This window comes from Rhagoletis zephyria, unplaced genomic scaffold (genome assembly GCF_001687245.7).
Source record: "Rhagoletis zephyria isolate East Lansing unplaced genomic scaffold, Rhagoletis_zephyria_1.1 Rzeph_scaffold_00435, whole genome shotgun sequence".
Taxonomy (NCBI): Eukaryota; Metazoa; Arthropoda; class Insecta; order Diptera; family Tephritidae; genus Rhagoletis; species Rhagoletis zephyria.
The window spans coordinates 245,287-265,861 of NW_016157519.1; the positions used below are offsets into that span (position 1 = coordinate 245,287).

General features: G+C 38.0%; 1 protein-coding gene across 2 annotated transcripts; it reads left to right on the forward strand.

Moving 5' to 3' along the window:
• The first annotated feature begins 1,646 nt into the window (after window positions 1–1,646).
• On the forward strand, window positions 1,647–13,892 carry ADD1 (ADD domain-containing protein 1). Of its 2 annotated transcripts, XM_017611652.1 has the most exons (6): window positions 1,647–2,484; window positions 5,007–5,472; window positions 5,540–6,900; window positions 8,635–9,777; window positions 9,872–10,267; window positions 10,337–11,560. In XM_017611652.1, exons 1-6 carry the CDS (start codon window positions 2,424–2,426, stop codon window positions 10,483–10,485), a joined length of 3,576 nt encoding a protein of 1,191 aa, XP_017467141.1. In that variant the 5' UTR covers window positions 1,647–2,423; the 3' UTR covers window positions 10,486–11,560. The 2 variants fall into 2 exon arrangements, with proteins under 2 accessions (XP_017467141.1, XP_017467140.1); XM_017611651.1 differs by lacking the exons at window positions 8,635–9,777; window positions 9,872–10,267; window positions 10,337–11,560 and adding an exon at window positions 11,567–13,892.
• Window positions 13,893–20,575: the final 6,683 nt, after the last annotated feature.

Below are 20,575 nucleotides of genomic sequence, written 5' to 3' on the forward strand. Positions count from 1 at the left end.
TATTTGTGTTGTCCACGTCGTGTAACATGACCATTGTTCAGGTGAGCCGAAGAAGTTTCACGAAATCGTTTTCTGTAGAGTCCCTACATATGTATATATGAATGTATGTTTGCCTGTAAACAAACTTACTTTTTTTCATATAAATCACTTACGAAATTTCTTGCAAAGCATTAAAATATTGAACCATTTCTTCGGTGGTGTCAAAGACATTATACAAAAATCTACCACAGGGTTGCATGTGCCGTTGATTCACACATTTTTAAAACTTTTGGTTTAAAATAAATTATTTGGAATTCGTTTCTTAANCTTGCAAAGCATTAAAATATTGAACCATTTCTAGAGCAATGTTCTGAATATATATCAAGGCATTGCTTTTGTCGGTGGTGTCAAAGACATTATACAAAAATCTACCACAGGGTTGCATGTGCCGTTGATTCACAAATTTTTAAAACTTTTGGTTTAAAATAAATTATTTGGAATTCGTTTCTTAAAGATAAATTGGTCCTACTTGCCCTTTCACAAGAATGCTGGTGAGCGGAAATTAAATACGGAATCTGTGAAAATATCAATAAAACAATAGTATGGTCAATTAAATTAAAAATTAAATGGCGATCGCTTAGTGGCACAAGCTATTTTCCCCCTTATGAAATGAATTTAATATATTGTTAAATTTATATAAAAATTGTATCCGATATCGGAGCACATACATACATATACGAAATTATTTTGTATTGTCAAAACAAGCAAACATATTCGAATTGATCGTAATTTTTCCCCAGTTTCCTTTGAGCGGAAGGCTTTTCGCTAAAACGGTAGTGTTCCTTCCGTAGCAATATGTATGTACCTTACCGGATAGGGAAAGACATTTCCGATTTCGAGTCTGTGTTCTTCAAAAAAAAGCAATCCGAACTCTGAACCACTATTTATAACAAATGCATAAGTACAGAAATATCTAGGTCCACATTTGCCGATACTACAGATATATACTATGTACTTATATATAGAAGATATAAAAATACTGCTGGAATTTCAGATTTTAAAGTACATATAACCCAAATCTTACTCGAACTACAGTTTATTCTTACTTGTTATGAAGCTTTGCCCCACCGATCGTCAAGAATTCAATTTTTTCTGCATTTCTGGGTAGGTCCACTTTTTTATGTATACATATAANTCCCCTTACGAAATGAATATAATATATATTGTTAAATTTATATAAAAATTGTATCCGATATCGGAGCACATACATACATATACGAAATTATTTTGTATTGTCAAAACAAGGAAACATATTCGAATTGATCGTAAATTTTCCCCAGTTTCCTTTGAGCGGAAGGCTTTTGTCTAAAATGGTAGTGTTCTTTCCGGAAGAATATGTACATACCTTACCGGATAGGTAAAGGCACGAACATTTCCGATTTCGAGTCTGTGTTCTTCAAAAAAAAAAAAAACAATCCGAATTCTGAATCACCATTTATAACAGATGCATAATTATAGAAATATCTAGGTCCACATTTGCCGATACTACAGATATATACTATGTACTTACATATATATAGAAGATATAAAAATACTGCTGGAATTTCAGATTTTAAAGTACATATAACCCAAATCGTACTCGAACTACAGTTTATTCTTACTTGTTATGAAGCTTTGCCCCGCCGATCGTCCAGAATTAAATTTTTTCTGCATTTCTGGGTAGGTCCACTTTTTTATGTATACATATAAACTTGACTCGTTTAGCTCTGTTGGACCACCCGATGGCCCAATGTTGTACGTCAATATGGCGGATAAAGCGAAACACACACGAGGGCAACACGATTGCTGTCGGCCATCTGTCGGCTCATGACGTTTCGTATGCGCCTATTCGCTCGCACCTGGTTTTCTGACTTCTTCCAGCACATGACCGGCAATTTAGGCAACGAAGCAAATGCTGTCGAACAAGTCGGCCGAGCTGCAGCAATGAAAAAGAAAAATTTTTGTTTGTACGACAAAGCGAAATTCGTCGCCATATTGAATACGAAGTGAGTGGTGTCAAGTTGTGTAGTGTACAGAGAAAATTATGCAGATTTTCATTTTAACTTGGAATTTGCAAACAAATTTTAGTAAATCAACAATTAAGCACAACTAGTTCGTGTATATGTATTTGTATGATTGAATGTGTTTTAGTAACACATTTTAGTGGTAAACATTAAGAATACATACATACATATATGTGTAGTGATAAAATTGGCTCTTGTTAAGCATACGTCGATCGATGTGTGTGCGTGTGTAAACGGCCGGGACTGTGCTGGAGTGAAAAAAATTGTTCACAAGTACCTATTGTTTGCACCTTGTTGATAAGTTTATCTGGGAAGATTGCGCTGCATAGGAGTGTTCGTCGTCAGTTTTCTTGAACATAACCTATAATTGCGTGTGGCGAGATGGAGGCGAGCACCACATCAGCGGCGGCTCCAACGCAGGCATCTTCCAATGACCAGGAAGGTAAGAGGCTTTGCCAGAAACATTTGACAACGTCAAGTTTATATATGTTTATGAGTTGTACTTAAATGTTTAGCTAAATGGCTAATATTTCAGTATGTAATATAGGTATTGAGTTGACTGAATGTACATACGAATCTTTATGTGCGTTTGGGCTAAATTGGAGCCTAAAAGCTTGCCAAGGCTTCTGCAAACGTGCCAACAAGGAGTTACTAAGCTATATTTTAGTGTCTTCTTGGATGGATGAAATGTCAGGCATAAAAATTTGTATTTAGAAGAAAGTTATGCATCTTGGTATCAGTTTATAAGCTGAAAATTATTCTTTTGTATTAGAGTGGCATCTTGGTTGTTGCCCAGCTTTATTCAATTCGCCGCGTCCATATCGATGTAGTAAGATTTCGAACCATAATAGAGTTGTATTTCGGCTATCTAATTCACGAAGACATTCTAGCGCCATATTAATTTTTAGCAAAAACACAAACCGTGCATACAGAGTTGTATTTTGTTAGCTGCAATAACCCTTGATATGCTCGCTAGATGGCGCGCATAAATTATTTGGACTTTGGAATGTATTCAAACGGATCCACTTTCGATCATTGCGCCAATATCTAAATTCGAAACTTTGAGACAACATAACCCTGAAATCGTCGCCTCAGAACACTAATGGTGTACATCCGTCAATTCAATCAACGACATAATTCACAATTTAAAAAAAAAAAAAAAAGCTTACGGCCATTTTTTCAGCGCCAGTTTAAACCTACTTTAAACTGCGTTTAGACAACTACAGAATTCATATTTCTTGAAAATATGTTTACAATTTTACAATTAATCGACAAGTGAAACATAAAACTACGGTACAATTAAATCGTAAATTGAGCAAACACAATCGATTAATTTAATCAAGTGATTAATCTCTGCGATCCCTGATCATGTCTCTAATCTTTGACTAATCCTTACTACTTACTCTAGAAATCCTTACTACTTAGATTGACTCTTACATACATATATATTAGTGTTTGGCCGAGCTTTTCCTCCGATTTGTGGCGTGCTGTTTTTCATGGCAGAAATACTTTGGAGGTTTGCCAGTGACTGCCGAGGGGCGACCGCTATTAGAAAAAACTGTATATTTTTTATGTTAGTAGGAACGTGGGCTTGAACCCAGGCCCTACTGAGTGGTACCGCGCAATGGTACCTTTAGATCAAAGCGGCCGCCATGCATTAAACAAGGATTAGAAACCTAAGCCACTTCCATAACCATGGTAAGTGTTTTCATTTTTGTTTTCGTAAATAATAGCTGATTTCGGTTCATTATTTTTTCTAACAAACGACGATGTTGTTGTAACTGCAGACAAATTCCCCAAAGAGTTACTGGGGAATGTTTCAGAAGTGACAGTCCTTGGCCAGATATAAATCTGGGTTGTTCCGTTTGTGTAGACCCGACCGTCGTGGCAACAACGACGATCAACTTTTCATCTGAACGATCTCTTAATTTTGGAATATCCTTATCAAGAACATTTGTTATTTTCGAAATATTGCATTCTACTAAAAAATGCACATTTGACATATATATACATACATATATACATTTCGCTGCGTTGCGCGTATTATTAGTTGCATTCCAGATGCTTAATGATTTGCGGGTTTTACAGGATTTGCAGGAAAAGCTATTTTCTCCATTAATAAACCTTATGGAAGGTGGTCACCTGGAACGACTTCCTGTAAAAAACTGCAAACCGTGAAGTATCTGGAACGCAACTATTGAAAGTATCACGTTCGGTGTGAATATCTAGCATCGTTTTATCAGTTCGGAAAGTTGCACCAATATTGCAAATTTTCATGAGTTCTGCAGTATTTCGGTTTTCATTTCGTACCTCGAGCAGGCCGTTATTTTGACAAAAACCACTTGTCTCGAGTTAGACGTTTTTCTTTTTAAAGCATTATTTCATTGGATTCCAAAGCATTATTTTGACGATTAACTAGCCAAATGGGTAATTTAAGATTCCCCTTATATATAGTAGCTTGTTGATGTTTGCTGTTAGTTGCGACCTGTTGAACTTCCGCGGGCGCATCGCAGAAAGCTTTTTAACTACAAACCATACGTTGTCAAGGGATGACAGAAATTTGTTTCATATGCCTTATGCAAAAAAACTTACTCATAAATTCTTCAGAAAATTGCTTTCGTAATGTAAACCACCCTTAATTCAAACAAGTAATTTTTAGCAAAAAAAAAACCGACTTCAACTCTCATATAAAAAAAATATATATATATACATCTCATGATCCACTGATCGGATCTTAACCAGATTAGTATGGGACCACCTCTGAGACACTACCTTTCCGATGCAAAAAGAATTATCGAAATCGGTTGACGTGGTCCAAAGTTGTGCGGTAACATACATAAAAAANGTGTATGTACCTATATAGCAACGTTTTTAATAAATTTGTATTTTTAATAATATTAAAACCACACTACCGGACAAGGTTAAGCTTAACTAATAATTCCATTTTTTTTTCTATAATTTAAGATCTGTTGGATTTCCATCCAGGTTTATCTGAAGAAGAGCGTCGTTTCTACATAAGGGCATATCCGAATGTTGATCTGGTGCGAGAGCGCAAGGTGCATTGTACTATTTGTAAGATGCATATCGGCACTGCCCCAATCCAAGAAGATATCATCAAAATGCATCCGGTGCTGCGTGTAACACACTGCACCAAATGTCATGATTTCTACAATAGCGGTGAATTCAGTAAAGGCGAAGATGGCTCAGAGCTATATTGCCGCTGGTGTGGGCAAGGCGGAGAGGTTTATTGCTGCTCAAGCTGCCCTTATGTGTTTTGCAAGTCATGTATCGTTAAGAATTTGTCTCGTGGTGTAGTAGCCGACATTGAACAAAATGAAAATTGGAATTGCTTCAGCTGTGCACCGAAAATACTTTGGCCGTTGCGAGCGCAGCACTGGGCATTGATTCGCTATATAGATAAACAAAAGAAGTGAGATTTTATGCGATTTTTTTTTTTAAGCAAAACATGTTTGACTAATTTTTTACATTTGTTATAGGCACATTGAGGCAACATGCCTTAGTGAAACTGAAAAGAAAACGCTCATGGCACAAGATCGCTCTACTTGCTGTCGTCTAGCCAAGTCTAAGTGTGGCAACATGTCGGACTCTATGGAGAGTTTGGATTCTACGGCATCACGTCGCAGTCACAATAGCACCAGTGCAAAGAAGCAATCAAAATCGCCTGGTTCGCATCCACAAACACCCGCTGCCAAGCGTATGAAAACATCAAATGATGAAGTCGTCTGCACTCCCGATTTGTTGAGCATGTTGGAGCCTGATTGTCAAATTACTGTACCACAGAAGACCCGCCCTTCTCCGTCGCCAATGACGTCTACACCGAAGATAATATCCTTGCAAGCCAATGCACAGGCTCAAAATAGTAGTGGCATGACTCTAAAACCACATAACAATACACCACCGCCATTGGTGTTGCGTAACACCGGCATACCAATGCGACATCCTTCGCCTGCACCTGTTGTGCGGCGTACAATTATTGGTGCACGCAATGCTACATCGACTGGAAATCATACACCCGTTTATCATACCATTAATGGCTATCGCATCGATTTGAATTCAGCAGCCCAGCAAGAAACATTCCGTTTACCAAATGGCAAGCTAATACAAGTGAAACGCCAGGGAACAAACAATGTTCAGGCCGCCACTTCACCACAAGTGGGTAATAACCCTTGGATGCGCCAGGCAAGTCCAATTGCGTCTATACAGCACGCTGCATCTGGTCGTCCTATACAAATAACCCCAGCTAGTTCACATGCGACACAACACTACTATACAGTGCAGCAGCAGCAGCAACAGCATCATCAGCAACAACAACAGCAGCAGCAGCAGCAGCAGCAACAACAACAACAAAATGCAATGCACCACCCACAAATGATACGCTACAGCAATACCACAGTTACACCAGTTGGTGGTCAAAATGGCGCTGTCAGGGCCGCACAAATACAGGTGATTAATGGCGTGCCAGTAGCACCTCACGTTGCACAAACAGCAGCACCAAATGCAAATGTCGCTACCGCAGCTCGTGCGCCACTCATGGTGCGTCATGTCTTCCCTGACACGGCCTTCGGTCAAGCACGCACTCAGCTTCAAGAACAAGTATTCAATGCCATGGAAATTTGCCAACATCTAACTGGCAAAGTGCAAACACTGACCAATTCGAATGCCTACAAGACGGCACGTAATTACCTCGAAGTGAAGGAACTCTACATCCATCTTTCATATTTGTTAACCTACGCAATTGGACGCTTCAAGGGCTTGCAGGATAAATGCTTAGCTGATATGCGGCAATTGGGCTTCGTTAAAGATGCCGATAGTTTGGATAATGGGCAGTTGGCAGCAGGTAGGTGATCATTTTGTTTTCGTGTTCAGTGAATGTAAGGTAAACATACATATGTTTAAGCTTTAAATCGTATTGCGAATAACAACAAAAACACAAATTTATGAACATATCAGATAACCTAAAGCTTAACTGATTAGTAGTTATAGGTAGCTTTCAAACGCATTAACCTTTGCTGTATAAAAAATAAAACCGATCGATGGTATTTTTGTCATTAAACCAAATTATACGCGGCTCATTACTTTTCAGTCATTGTCTTGAGTCATTTGTTGTGCACATGGACTGCGTACTAATTTTTATAATTATATAAGTGTGTGAAAAAGATGAAAATACAAGAAGAAAAACTCGGTCCCTAATACCGAAAATGTAAGTACGAAACAAAAAGCGAATGTTTGATGCGTTTTGAGTTCAATTTCATTGACTTTCAGCAAGCCAACTCTTCTCTATTCGCTAAAAATTTCACACGAAGAGTATTTACATGGACTACAATCAATGAAATGTTTACGAGTTTTTTTTTTTTTGTGAAGCTGGATTTAATGAAGTTTACAAACGATCCCAGATGCTTGTATTACAAAAGAAGTTTTTTTTTTTTAAGTTTTTAATTTGTACGCATCCTCTAAGCTAAGTTGCAGATTTGACACAAAAGTTTTATATTTTTATTAATATCACATCTTAAAGTACAATTAAAATTTTACATATTGGAAGGGATTTGGAAAACTCCCTTAAGACTTCTTGACGTTTTACAAAATTATACGNTTTTTTTTTTTAAGTTTTAAAACATCCTTAATTTGTACGCATCCTCTAAGCTAAGTTGCAGATTTTGTATTTTTATTAATATCACATCTTAAAGTACAATTAAAATTTTACATATTGGAAAGGATTTGGAAAACTCCCTTAAGACTTCTTGACGTTTTACAAAATTATACGCTGTACAGTTAGGATAACAAAGATACCGCAAAAATAACTAAATCATCAGTTGTTGCCTAGTTCGGCTAGTATATTCATCGTCGTCAAGCCACTTATGGTAGGCCCATTAAACTTGCTTCTTCGACAGGGTCGGACCAAAGGGTTGTTGTTGTTGTAACGGCATAGAGATTCCCCAAAGAGTTTTTGGGAAGTGTGGAGTGGAGTGCCAGTCCTTGGCCAGATATAAATCTGGGTCGTTCCGGTTACGTAGACCCGACTGTCGTGGGACCAAAGGGTACGGGGTGTTGACTAAGTCAAGTGAAGATGTAGTTGGTGTCATGTGGGGTGCCTGCACAACCTACTACTGTATCTAAACCATAAATGACGTTCGGGGTGCGGGCTGCTTTCTTGCACTGGCGTTTTGCGTAACTTGAAGGCCGTGCAGGGAGAGGGTGCCGTATAGTGTTACTCTTGTACTCCAGTTGCAAGAGATCCATCTAGCCAGGGTAAACTTCGGTTTTTAGTTCGGAGTTGAACTCAATGCAGGGACGGATAACGACTGGTATAGTTTGGTTACCCAAATAGGGTTAGGCCGCTAAGAAGCCAAAAGATGAGTTTTCCAAACCTTTTTTAAATCATACTAAAAACCCTCGCTCATATATTGTGTATCAAAACTTAGTACGCGCCATTCTATTCTCAAAATATGCGTAATAACAAGTGGTCCATGTGTTAGCAAAATGTCTGAAGGCAATGAAATTCGCAACTCGATAGCATTCATAGCAGCATCAAATAAATAATTAAATGCAATAACTTAAATAATGCACATTTCAGGCGTCGACTATGTCCGTTATGGTCAACTTGAAGATATAGATCTTTTCAATACCAGCTCAAATAGCTTCCATAATCAGGTATATGAGTATCGCAAGAGTTTGTATGCGAATTTGGAGAATGGAAATGGTGACATTAAGAAACCGCCTCTGTCTCCGCTAATGCCGCTGGGTCAAAGTAGACGCAATGCTGATGTCGATGCTGGTGAAGACGACGAGGAGGATTATGGCGATATGAATGATGAGACAGGCGAAACCAGCTGGATGAAAAACAACAATGATACAAGGGCTGTGGGTGATATGACACAAATGGAGTCCACCTACAAAGAACCAGAGTCATCATATTATGATAATGAGACGACATTCGATGAAACTGCAAATGAAGATGTGGACGCGACGGCAGAAGTTGATTTGGACGATGAGGAGCCCGACGCCGATGTAGCTGATGATGGCGGTTTCGAACAGTATGCCGCACAACAACCGTCACGTTACAGCAACAAGGCACATTATGGTACTGAGGATTACATGAGCCACGAAGAGCAAACACATGCACGCGATCGCAAATTGGCGCGTCTCATACAACAGTATCCGGCTATTTGGTGTACACGCCATGCCGATTATGGCAACTTCGAAGTAACACGCAAGCACTGGCGCACCATAGCATCACATTTCAAGCGCACCGAAAACATTAAGTTGCGTTGGAAGAATATACGCAAGCGTTATGTCCGAGTGGAGCGACGCGTACGCGAAGGCAAGCGCTTCAATGGCTACTTTGACAAGACCACAAACTTTCTGGCCAATCGCGATTTGCCCGAAGATCAGTGGGTCGAGGTGGATTGCGGTAGTGAGGATGGTGATGGTTTCGACCGCAAACAACTCGACGTGATCGAAAAGAAACTACATAAGGACGAGAAATCACGATTATGGAACGAAAATAATGGCGGCGATGCTGGTGACAATTATGGCATACCATCGGAAGATAGTGAGAAACCAATTGAAGTGCGAGCTTTGGATATGAAAATCATAAATTTTGTCAAATGTAATCCGGTGTTATGGCGTAAATCCCCTGATCCGCAATATAATCACATCGACGAACAATCACGAAAGTCGCTTTGGGTACACTTGTGGAAAACAACGCGACTGCAAAGTAAATACAAATGTGCATACGTATACATATATGGGAATAATTAATACATTTATGTGTGTGATGTGTGGAACAATTATTTTTTTCGTCTTTGCAGATCTAACTTGTGAAGATATAATGGATCGTTGGGCACATCTTTACGAAATGTATAAGTCTTTTCGCTTAAAAACCATCAAGGACGAAACAAAGAGGGCTAATTTGGAATTAAAATATTCAAAATATCTAGCCAAACTCTATTTCCTATACAAAATTGTTGAGGAAGATTTGCGCAATGAGCATTGCAATAATATTGACATTGATTTAACGAAAGATATGCCCGAAAGTGAGCGGCGTATGCAAGATGATCCGGATGATAAGGAGTTTATGGTGCAACTGGTGCGTTGTGTGCAACATTACAGCATGCTGTGGGATAAATTGAATATAGACTACTATGATACAGTGTTGCGCTCAAATATTTGGCAAGATATTGCTAGTGAGTTAAAAGATTTCAAACGTAAGTGAATTTGTTCGTGGGTTAGAGATTCAATAGTATAGCGATTAAAATCTCATTTTTGTACACTAGGTAATGCTGAAACTATTAAAAAGCGTTGGCAGCTTGCCCTCTTCAGCTATCAGCGTTATAGGCGCGATCGTCGCACATTCCCGAAGGATAAACCATTGCCAAAATATTGCCGAAATTTACCAGTGGATGAAATGTTTTTCCTCGATTGAAAATAAGTGAAATAGATCTCCTTTTATTAAGAAAAAAGTATATGCATATATGTATAAGAATGAATTTAATTATAGCATTCACATCATGTAGTCCATACTCGTATTAAGCTTTCATGATACATTTACAAAAATTTTATATAAAATTAAATCGTGGTATTTTCATGGCCAAAATTATTATAATTTGGAATTATGTGTTTAAAAAGCATCCCATGGTGTGTGTGCAATGCAATGATAAGGGCGTGCCTCGCCAAATTTGCGCGTTTATTGCTATCGATGCTCGAATAGGGACAAAAAAACTGCTGAAATAGCGTTTCTTAAGAAAGCTTTTTCTAAAAGAAAAAGCTAATTACTTAAGAAAAAAGCAATTAATTTTAAGTCTTTATGAAAAGAACATCGGGTTTAATGCTGACCTGATTAAAAATGTAAAATTTTAGGTTATTTTCAATAATTTTATAAAAACGTATTATGTATTTCAGTAATTTTTTTATTAGAATTAATCATTAAACTCATATAACACCATGCTTGCATGTACGTACGTACGAACATATATTGATCTAACTTTTATAAATTAATGATTACGCAATTAAAATATGTTTAAATACAAAAATAATTTAATCTTTTAAAGCTTAAATAATATATCTACTGAACCCCCCTTTTTACTAGAATGCTCGTCCGTTCGACAACTCCATGTGAGTTATTCGCTCAGAGAGACGGAAAAGCAAAGCGTTTTGCTGCCAAATCGGGAAACAAAACATGACATTTTTCCGTGTGAATACTCAAAAAGTGCTTTTGGTCACTTTTCGGAAATTAATTTCGAAACTAAAACTTGCTCGTGCGGCACTATGTAGTAATGTTGATTTTTCAAAGTTCACTTTTCGGAAATCAAAAACTAAACCTTTTGATACTGTTGAGTTTGACGCACATTTAGAAATTACTTGCATTACTTGCGAATTACTTGCAACAGTGTAATCTGCTTTTAAAATGTTTGTGCTTAATTGCTGTGATATCTCTTTAGTGCCCGCAAATGCTAGCTGCACATTAAATTTATATTAAAATGATTTTTCTTTTTTTTTTCATACAGAAAAACAAGCCAGTGATGATGAAGATAACGAAATCGAGATTGTGGAGCCTAAAACGGACACCATTACACTGGATTCGGACAATGAAGATGACGAGCCAGCCAAGCAAACAACAGCCGCTTCATTTAAGAATGCACCAATCTTATCAATCAATAATAGTACTCCTACTTCCAGCAATATCTCAGTGCAGCTTCAGCCGCAGCACCAATCAACTACCAATGACGTTAGCTGCCCAAACATGAAACAAGTGTTGCTTCTTCCTAAAAGTACTTCAATTTCGACCATTACACCAATGCCCAGTCTATCCAATGCTGCTGCTGCTGCTGCTGGTGCCGCTGCCGCTGCTGGTGCCGCTGCGTCCTATGAAGATAACACCGCCTTGGTAAATGAGGCTAACAATGATAAAATGGAGGAAATCGATATATTGTCGGCGGCGAGAACTTTTCTTGTTAGCCTCTTGGAAGTGGATTCTGATGCTGCCGATGGCGATTCCATATCACAGCAACAGCAGCGCAAGCAGCCACGCAAAAAGACTACCAACAAACCGAATCCAACTTTGCTGAAACAGAAGGAAATGCTCGAACGCGAACGCTTAGAGGAGATGAAACGTAGCGATTTGAAACTCAAAATGAAGTGTGCCATTTCGTTGAAAAAGGCAGAAGAAGAATTTCCATTTGCTAAAGATATGCTGGAGAAGCATGAGAGCGTGCTAAAGGCCGATGCTGAGAAATTGAAAGGGGAAATAACGGAGAATGATGAAAATGCTGAGGAGACCAGTGAAAAGAAAGAGCCTACGGATAACAATGAAGCAATGAATGATTCTGGCGAGGTGGAAATACTGACTGTGGACTTGGAAAGCTCCATTGATGAAGGAAAAGACAGCGAAATAGTTTTGCATGAGGAGAATTCCGGAAACAAAGCAGACGAGGAGGATGACGAAGAGGAGGAGGAGGAGGAGGAAGATAACAACAAAAAGTTAAGCATTGTTATGGACGATGACGAGGATGGTAAGGAGGAAAAATCGTTGATTATAGAAGTTGAGGGCAACAGCAGCAACGAGAAGGAGTCACTCAAAGTGGTTATTGATGAGAAACCTTTGGACAAGGGCGATAGTGATGGTTTGGCTGTTAACGAAAAGACTGTGGACGGCAGTGAAAAGCATACGAAAACTAAAATGGAAACCGTAAGTGAATGCGCTAAGCGTGTGATTGAGGGCTTGCAAGCAAGTGAGAAAAAGAAAGAAATGGAAAGGAAGGAACAACAGGCCAATAAGTTGGCTGTGGTCGAGGTAGCGCCGTCCGCAGCGGCAACATCGACAAACGCCGCTACAACAACAACAACAACAACAACAAACGTCGATGCCAACGTGACTGCCGATGAAACAATCGAACCAATTGTAATGGAAGAATCTGATATCGCTGACTCTGAGCTATCGCCAATTAAACGAAAACTCTCCACCACGCTGGATGATAATGCTGTCTCTGAGGCCAATGCAACAGCCGCAACCGATATGAAAGCAAATGAAGATAAAGAGTGCAATCCCGCCATCGTAGAGACTGCTAGTGTTGCGGAATTAAATGAGCCGGAAATTGATGTTGAAAAAGAAATTGAGAAACTTCTATCGAACAAAGAGCAGCCGTTGCCGGAAACTGAGGCACAAACAGATACTGGTGATGGTGAAAAAACAAGTGCCGCTCCTCAAAACGCCACAGAAGCGTCAATTTCACAAATAGTTGATGCGCCAGCACTGAACGAAATAGTAGACAGCTTAATGGAGTGCGAGAGAGCGGCCCTCACATAAAATAAATGGAGAAACGCGCAAGCGCAGCGCAGCGTTTGATGCGACCATAGGCAATAGCAGTTGTTGCAACTGAACTTTTTTTTTAATATTCATAGTTCTTAGTATTCATCACTTAGTTTACATCTAATGCATAATTATTTAGAGTACCTTTTGTACGCCAGGGCGTATAAAATCATAAGCTGCTCGGTATTTATTACATTTACGCTGCTGAACATTGAGTTGATTGAAACCGATTGTTTGCAAAGTGAGTATATTTATTTGCTGGATTTCGAATTGCTGGGTACTATCAATATCAAAATTATTTACAAATTGATAAAAAAAATCACTAGGGCTATTCATCTAAACGGGTAAATGCCTCGTAACTATCCAAACCTCGTAAACGTATGGAAAGTCAGTTTGTTTACGGGGTTCACGCGGTTACGAAGCATTTACGCGTTTCCATGCATACCCACACTAAGTTGTTCACTATAAAATGATTTCTAAAAATTGTATAGAATTCGTATGCGTTTCATTTGAAAGAAAAAAAACCCATATGAAAGATACGTACATTTTACCGTGACCTTAATTCACAAAGGCCCTAATGAATACTTTTCGAAACTGCGTTTTTCACAGATTTCGGTAGGATATATTAAAAAATACACCTCTAAAAATTTAAAGTGTTAGTACCAAAAACAAGGGACTTATGCCTCTTTTTAAAAAGGCCTATCTGCAGTTTTTGATTTACATTCTTATTTTTTAACGGTGTTTGTTTCTGCTGTAAAATAGAAAATTTGATGGTAAGGGCCTTTGCGAATTAAGGTAATGGATACTTACGTACATGTAAAGCATTTCGTGTTTCTAAATAAATATTGAATTGTTTAGAATTTTCAATGCTTAGTAACTTAATATTATACATACATATATTAATATGAATTCTTGATTTTGATTTTGCGTATGTATGTATATTGTATATATTTAAAAATCATTGACGCAAACATTTTCATTTTAGATTTAGAAAGTAATTTTTTAAGTTTTTTTTTTTTAATTTTCCCTTAAGTTTATTTCTTTCTACCATTAATAAAAGGTTTAAAATAAAGAATAATCAGCAGTTAAATAAAAATCAATAAACCCACGAAAACAAATCTCTATATATTATTCTAAGACGAGGCGCTTATTCCCAGCGATCTACTAATCGTATAGAGATAAGTTTTATATCAAATTAAAGGGCTGGACCTGAAATTTTTCACATACATTTTAGATTTAAGAATCATTACACTACTTTCGATAAAATTTGGGCGGAAATAATTTTTACGGTTTTACATCGAACAAAGCATTGCTACATTCATTTGGATAGGCAGCAACTATAGTATCTAGTTTTAAAAGGTTAAACTGAAATTCACAAACACATTCTCATTTTTAATTTCAAACAACAACAATAGCCGCCATAGACTATAGCCTAAACACTTGCCTAGTGGCGAAACGAACGATTTCAATAAGGTACAACCAAACTCGCTATCGCCCATCGATGCTAGCTAACTTTGTTGTTGCTTTCACATACAAAATTTTTCGNCTACCATTAATAAAAGGTTTAAAATAAAGAATAATCAGCAGTTAAATAAAAATCAATAAACCCACGAAAACAAATATCTATATATTATTCTAAGACGAGGCGCTTATTCCCAGCGATCTACTAATCGTATAGAGATAAGTTATATATCAAATTAAAGTGCTCGTCCTGAAATTTTTCACAAACATTTTAGATTTAAGAATCATTACACTACTTTCGATCAAATTTGGGCGGAAATAATTTTTACGATTTTACATCGAACAAAGCATTGCTACAGTCATTTTGATAGGCAGCAACTATAGTATCTAGTTTTAAAAGGTTAAACTGAAATTCACAAACACATTCTCATTTTCAATTTCAAACAACAACAATAGCCGCCATAGACTATAGCCTACACACTTGCCTAGTGGCGAAACGAACGATTTCAATAAGGTACAACCAAACTCGCTATCGTCCATCGATGCTAGCTAACTTTGTTGTTGCTTTCACATACAAAATTTTTCGTTAAGCGACCGGAACTCAAACGAGCGAGCAGAGAAGTGGCGAATCGATGGCGGCTAATAATTGTTTTAACTCTCGTTGTGATATTAATTGGCAATATAAGTACATACATATTTAATGGTCTCGCCTTATACTTGGACGCCGAACTTTTAACAGTTAAATGACATGGGTAAACGAATTTTACTACCTGGTATAAATTTATAGCCCAGCGATTCAAAACTTCCTGTTGTATTAAAACGTATCCAATTCAAAATTTATGTAGCGTTCGCAATAACAATAAATGATTCTCAAAATCAGCAAGAGTCGGTGTTTTCCTAAAAGAGGATTGCTTTACGTAGAGGCAGACCATGATTAGAGTTCGATCTTGCGACGATATTAAAGTTAAAATTAACGTCCAAAACAAATTACTGCAAATGTAGTTTCTAATGAAGTGCCTACATAATAATTTTAATAGATTGGCGCTTATACGCAATGTGTTAGTGTTTGGGCCGAGCTTCTCCTCCGATTTGTGGCGTGCGCCTTGATGTTGTTTCACAAAGGGGAGCAATTTATGTGAAGCAATTTTTCTGCTTTAAGTAGAACAGGACAAAAGCCTTACAGCAACAACGAACAAGGGAACACAGATCCAAACTACGGAAACCCAAGGAATGAAGTAACTGATTTTTACCTTCCTGCTGCGGATACACACCCAAGAACAACAAACGCCTGTTGGGACTCAAAAAAATAGGTTCCGGTAGGCGTACCTATTTAAGAAATAACGAACATTAACACGAATTATAAACATTCAAGCACGAATATTAACTAAAGAGCACGAAAATTGACACTGACGGTGGCACAAGGCCGAAACCGGTTTGTTTCCAAACCAAAGTCGACAAGGGATGACGGAAAATCTGTCCACAATACGAAAATTCGTTGGATTTGTGGTGGAAGAGAGGCTTCGTCGCCAAATATTGTTGTTGTAACAGCATATAAATTCCCCAAACAGCTTTTGAGGAATAATGCTGGAGTGACGGTCCTTTGCCAGATATACTTACATAAATAGTTCGGGTTACGTAGAGCCAACTGTGGCGGGAATGTCGATAAGTACTGTTGTTCTCCCCGAAGTACGAGTTTCTCGCTACTGTCCTAATTCCGGCAATATTCTTCAACATCTCATTCCACTGTGGCCGCGCCCCGACTGAATAGAAGGGCGAGGAGACCAAAGGCACTTTTATGAGCGCTTGTCCACGTCACGACATCAAAGTCGGAAGGAAAATTTTGTTCTAACGTCGGAAAATCCAGCCTCCACGACGAAACGCTCGGCAACGCTTTGAAGGGACTAAAACGTGGCAGTCTGCAGCAGTAGGTTGCAACACGAAAAGCTTCAACAGGTTACATGCCTGTCTAAAGATCGAAAGGCGAGAAACCAAATCGATTATGTTGTGATAGACGGAATGCACGTTTTGAACGTATGCACGATTTGAGGACAAAACTTCTACCACTCACCACATGCCGCCGCCGAAGAGCCCGAAAGAACAACTGGTACGAGGAGGAATGTTAAGCCGGTGCAGAGAAAATAGATGCCTCCTACGGGGCCACGCTACGGTTGAGCGCAACATGAGCTATGTGAGATCGATATAGAGGGCTAGAGAGGGGAGCGACACGAATTTTCGAGACAAGAAAAAGGGAGGCCGAAATTCATGTGTGCGAAAAGTTTCAAAGGTATCAGCATCTAGGCCAGTGGTGGAAATGAATCGGAGCTTGGCGTTTGCCGGCAAAATCATGGGCCTCAACTAACGCTACGTTTGTTCTGTATTTTCCACATTGGAAAAGAGGAAATAGGTCTGCAGGTGAACGTGGACAGTAGGCAAGCGTTGACTGCTTGTTTACGGGGGATACCTTGTCTTTTCCTCGTTCCACATCACGGCAGACAGATAAAAGTTCCAAAAGCAGAGAGTAGTCGTTTTCGAAAAAAACTGTAAGATGAGGTGCGTTTTTTGTGTTGTAAAAACAACCCTAAATTTTCGATTGCGGCCGCTAAGCCCTTGCCCAGTTACGGTCAGAGGGTCAATTCCCGTTCTGCGTTATCGTGAAGTGGAAAGAATAAAATTAACACTAAAATAAATGCGTTGTAAAAGTGTTACTTTTATCACTTCGCAATAACGTCGAACGAGATTTGAACCTCTGGATACTGTAGCCACCTGGCCAATACCCCAATGAGTGTCCGGCATGTGGAGACTCCCCGCACGATACCAACCACCTCTTCACGTGCCAGCACAATCCCACTCAACTAACACCCCTCTCCCTTTGGTCTGGCCCTGTTGAAACTGCATGTTCTTGGGTCTAACGTTAGTTGAGCTTTACGACAATGATTAATGGGCAAACCGACACAACAACAACAACATTGCGGCCACTAACGTTTCTCCTCAAATTTTTAATTGTACAAATCTTGTAAGAACGTCCCAGATAATGTCACCAAATATGTATGTAAGTGTAGTTAAAACGCACTCTGTTTATTCTGCCTGTGAGATGAGAGTATCTGGAATGTGTAAAGAATTGCAGCAGCCTTTTTAATATATTCACAAGCACCAAACACTTTTAACTTGCACCACGGAAGAACATGTCTACCCGCTTCAGCTTCCGTTAAAAAACTTCCTTTTGAACTACCCTCAAATGTTCCAAATAATTTCCCTTATTTGTTTGCTCAAATTACCCAAGCGAAGTCTGGCAACTCTACACACTTTGATACTCACAGTTGCCATTTACAATTTTTCTCATTTTGGTAGATTTTTGTTGAACTTTTCGTTCCCGCTTTATTTTTCGTTTTGATTGTCTAAATATTTTAAATGACTATTTAAATAAAAAGAAAAAATTGACTGGTATGTATGTAAATATGCACTATCATTGTTCGCAAACAAAATTAAATCTAACGACATTTTTTATCAATGGAAATTGTTAAATAAAAAAAAAAAACAAAAGACAGGTGACGCAAAAGTTTACAAAATCAACGGGAATTTTAAGCAGCTCATTGGCTATAAATATTATGCTGAGAAAATTCAGAGCAAAAAATTCGAAATTTAGACGATAATTTTTTGAATTTTTCTAAATGTATATAGCTGGAATCCTTTTAATGGATTTAGTTAAAGCAACAAAACATTTTTACTTGAAAAACATATTAAAAACATGAATATTAAAAAAAATCACCAATTGCTTTTTTGAGTCCTTGTCTATGCCGTTGTTGCGTTTAGTTTCCATCAGTTTCGCTTTTGGTTGAAGGAAACTGAGAATATGCCATTAATATGATCGCAAATACCGTATAATTAGTTAAATAAAAAGTTCCTTTAAACAAATTTTATTCTTATTGAAATAACTAAAAAAAAAATAAATAACTATAATTTTTATTAAAATGACTAAAAAAATAAAACTAGTTTTTACTAAAATAACTATCAAAAAGTAATTTTTTCCGACAGCGGCAACCCTGGATACTCATTTGAATGAACTGTCGTTTCATTTGAAACTTGGATAAACCGCTTATCGCCCTGTACTTTTGGTGGTATATTCCAATTATTTCCGGTATTGCCTTCCATTGATTTCCGGTAGCGCATTCCAAAAAAAATTCCAGCAAGTTTGACATTCCATTTTCAATTGACATCCTGATTTGCAGTCTGACGTTTCGCGATTATTTTCCTTGTCACAGTTTTTGCTTTTGTCTCGGGGACGTTGATTTTTTTATGTCTAGCTTGAAAAGGCAATTAAAGGTAGAAACGGGCCGAATAAATTGTTAATTTTTATTCAACTAATGTGAAAAAGAGAATGCTTTATCTGTGCCTGTGGGACTGAAGTTGAAAATCTTTACAAAAGTGCGGAAATCGAGAGTGACGTAGTGCAGAAAAAGTAACGAAAAGATACCAAGTAATAACTGGAAGCCAATGTTGTTTTAGAGACGAAATATCAAGAAATTTAGTGTAAAATTGTTTAAAGTAAGTTAACATAATGATTTTCGAATAAGGGAGCAAGCGGAAATTCTTGGAGGCAACAGGGCGGCCAGTGCAAGGCGCAGCCAGTATGAGTTCCCGTATAAAGTGAGTGTCGCGGCCGTACGTCACTTGTTTAAAAATATGTACATACGTACATACTTATGTATTATGTATATAATATAGTATATAATATACATTAGTTTAGTAGAATCTAATATAAACCAAAAGCGGTGCAGCTTGCCCAAAAAAAAAAAAACTGTAATCGCAATGAACTAAACATTACTTCAAATGCTAATACTTGGAAGTAAGAAATTGTTGAACTTCTGACCATGAGAATTATTGCTACCTCAGTCAGGCACTCTTTACTCATCTCATCTCTCTGAACTGTCCCATGTAAGCGTAAAATGTGCAGCCGAGATAATTGTACTGTGTGCCATCTATTCGGTGGCGGCCATAAATCAGTAGGCGTTACGCTCAAGTGCACTTCTCCCCAGTTTTCCAGTTGGTTTGGAGTTAATTTGAATAGCTTGAAATTATGTTATGCATGCCACATAATTTCTTCTGGCTTTGATTCCAAATTTATAAAAAAATATGCCTGAAATTTTTGTTTCCAGAGCGGATGTGAAGAAACTATTCGAATTTTGGTGTGAAGTCGCGTTGGTGCGCAATGCAGATAAACGGAATACGCCTACAGGCGGCAGCCACACATCATCCCCACCTTGTGTTGTGGTCGAGAGCTTTCCGGAGGGATATCGCGATGAGAAAACCATGGCTGACATACCAGCCTTTGCATTTCCATGCAAAATCGAAAGGTAAGTAGACACAGCGAAATAGAAATTTATCACAATACAATATATGTATGAATAGGCGAATGACTTAAAAGAATAGAATGTACATATCTAAACCAGAACCAAAAAAAAAGAAAAGAAAAGGAAGGCATGCTGGTAGAACTTCCGGTAAGTTTAATCCGGCCGAGTCTCTTGTCACGTTCGAGTTGCTATATATAGCATGTGCGTGCATATCATCGTTTTAAGTACAAAAGCGCTTAGCAAGAAAATGCGTATGTGCGGTTGCCTAAATTTTATAGGAGAGGGTAAAAATTTTCTTATTTCAGAACGGTTCTCTCTTTTATCCCTAAATATCTCGTCTTCTTATATCTAAGTATCAATATTTTAGGATTAATGGATAAGGGCTTGATGCCTGAAGC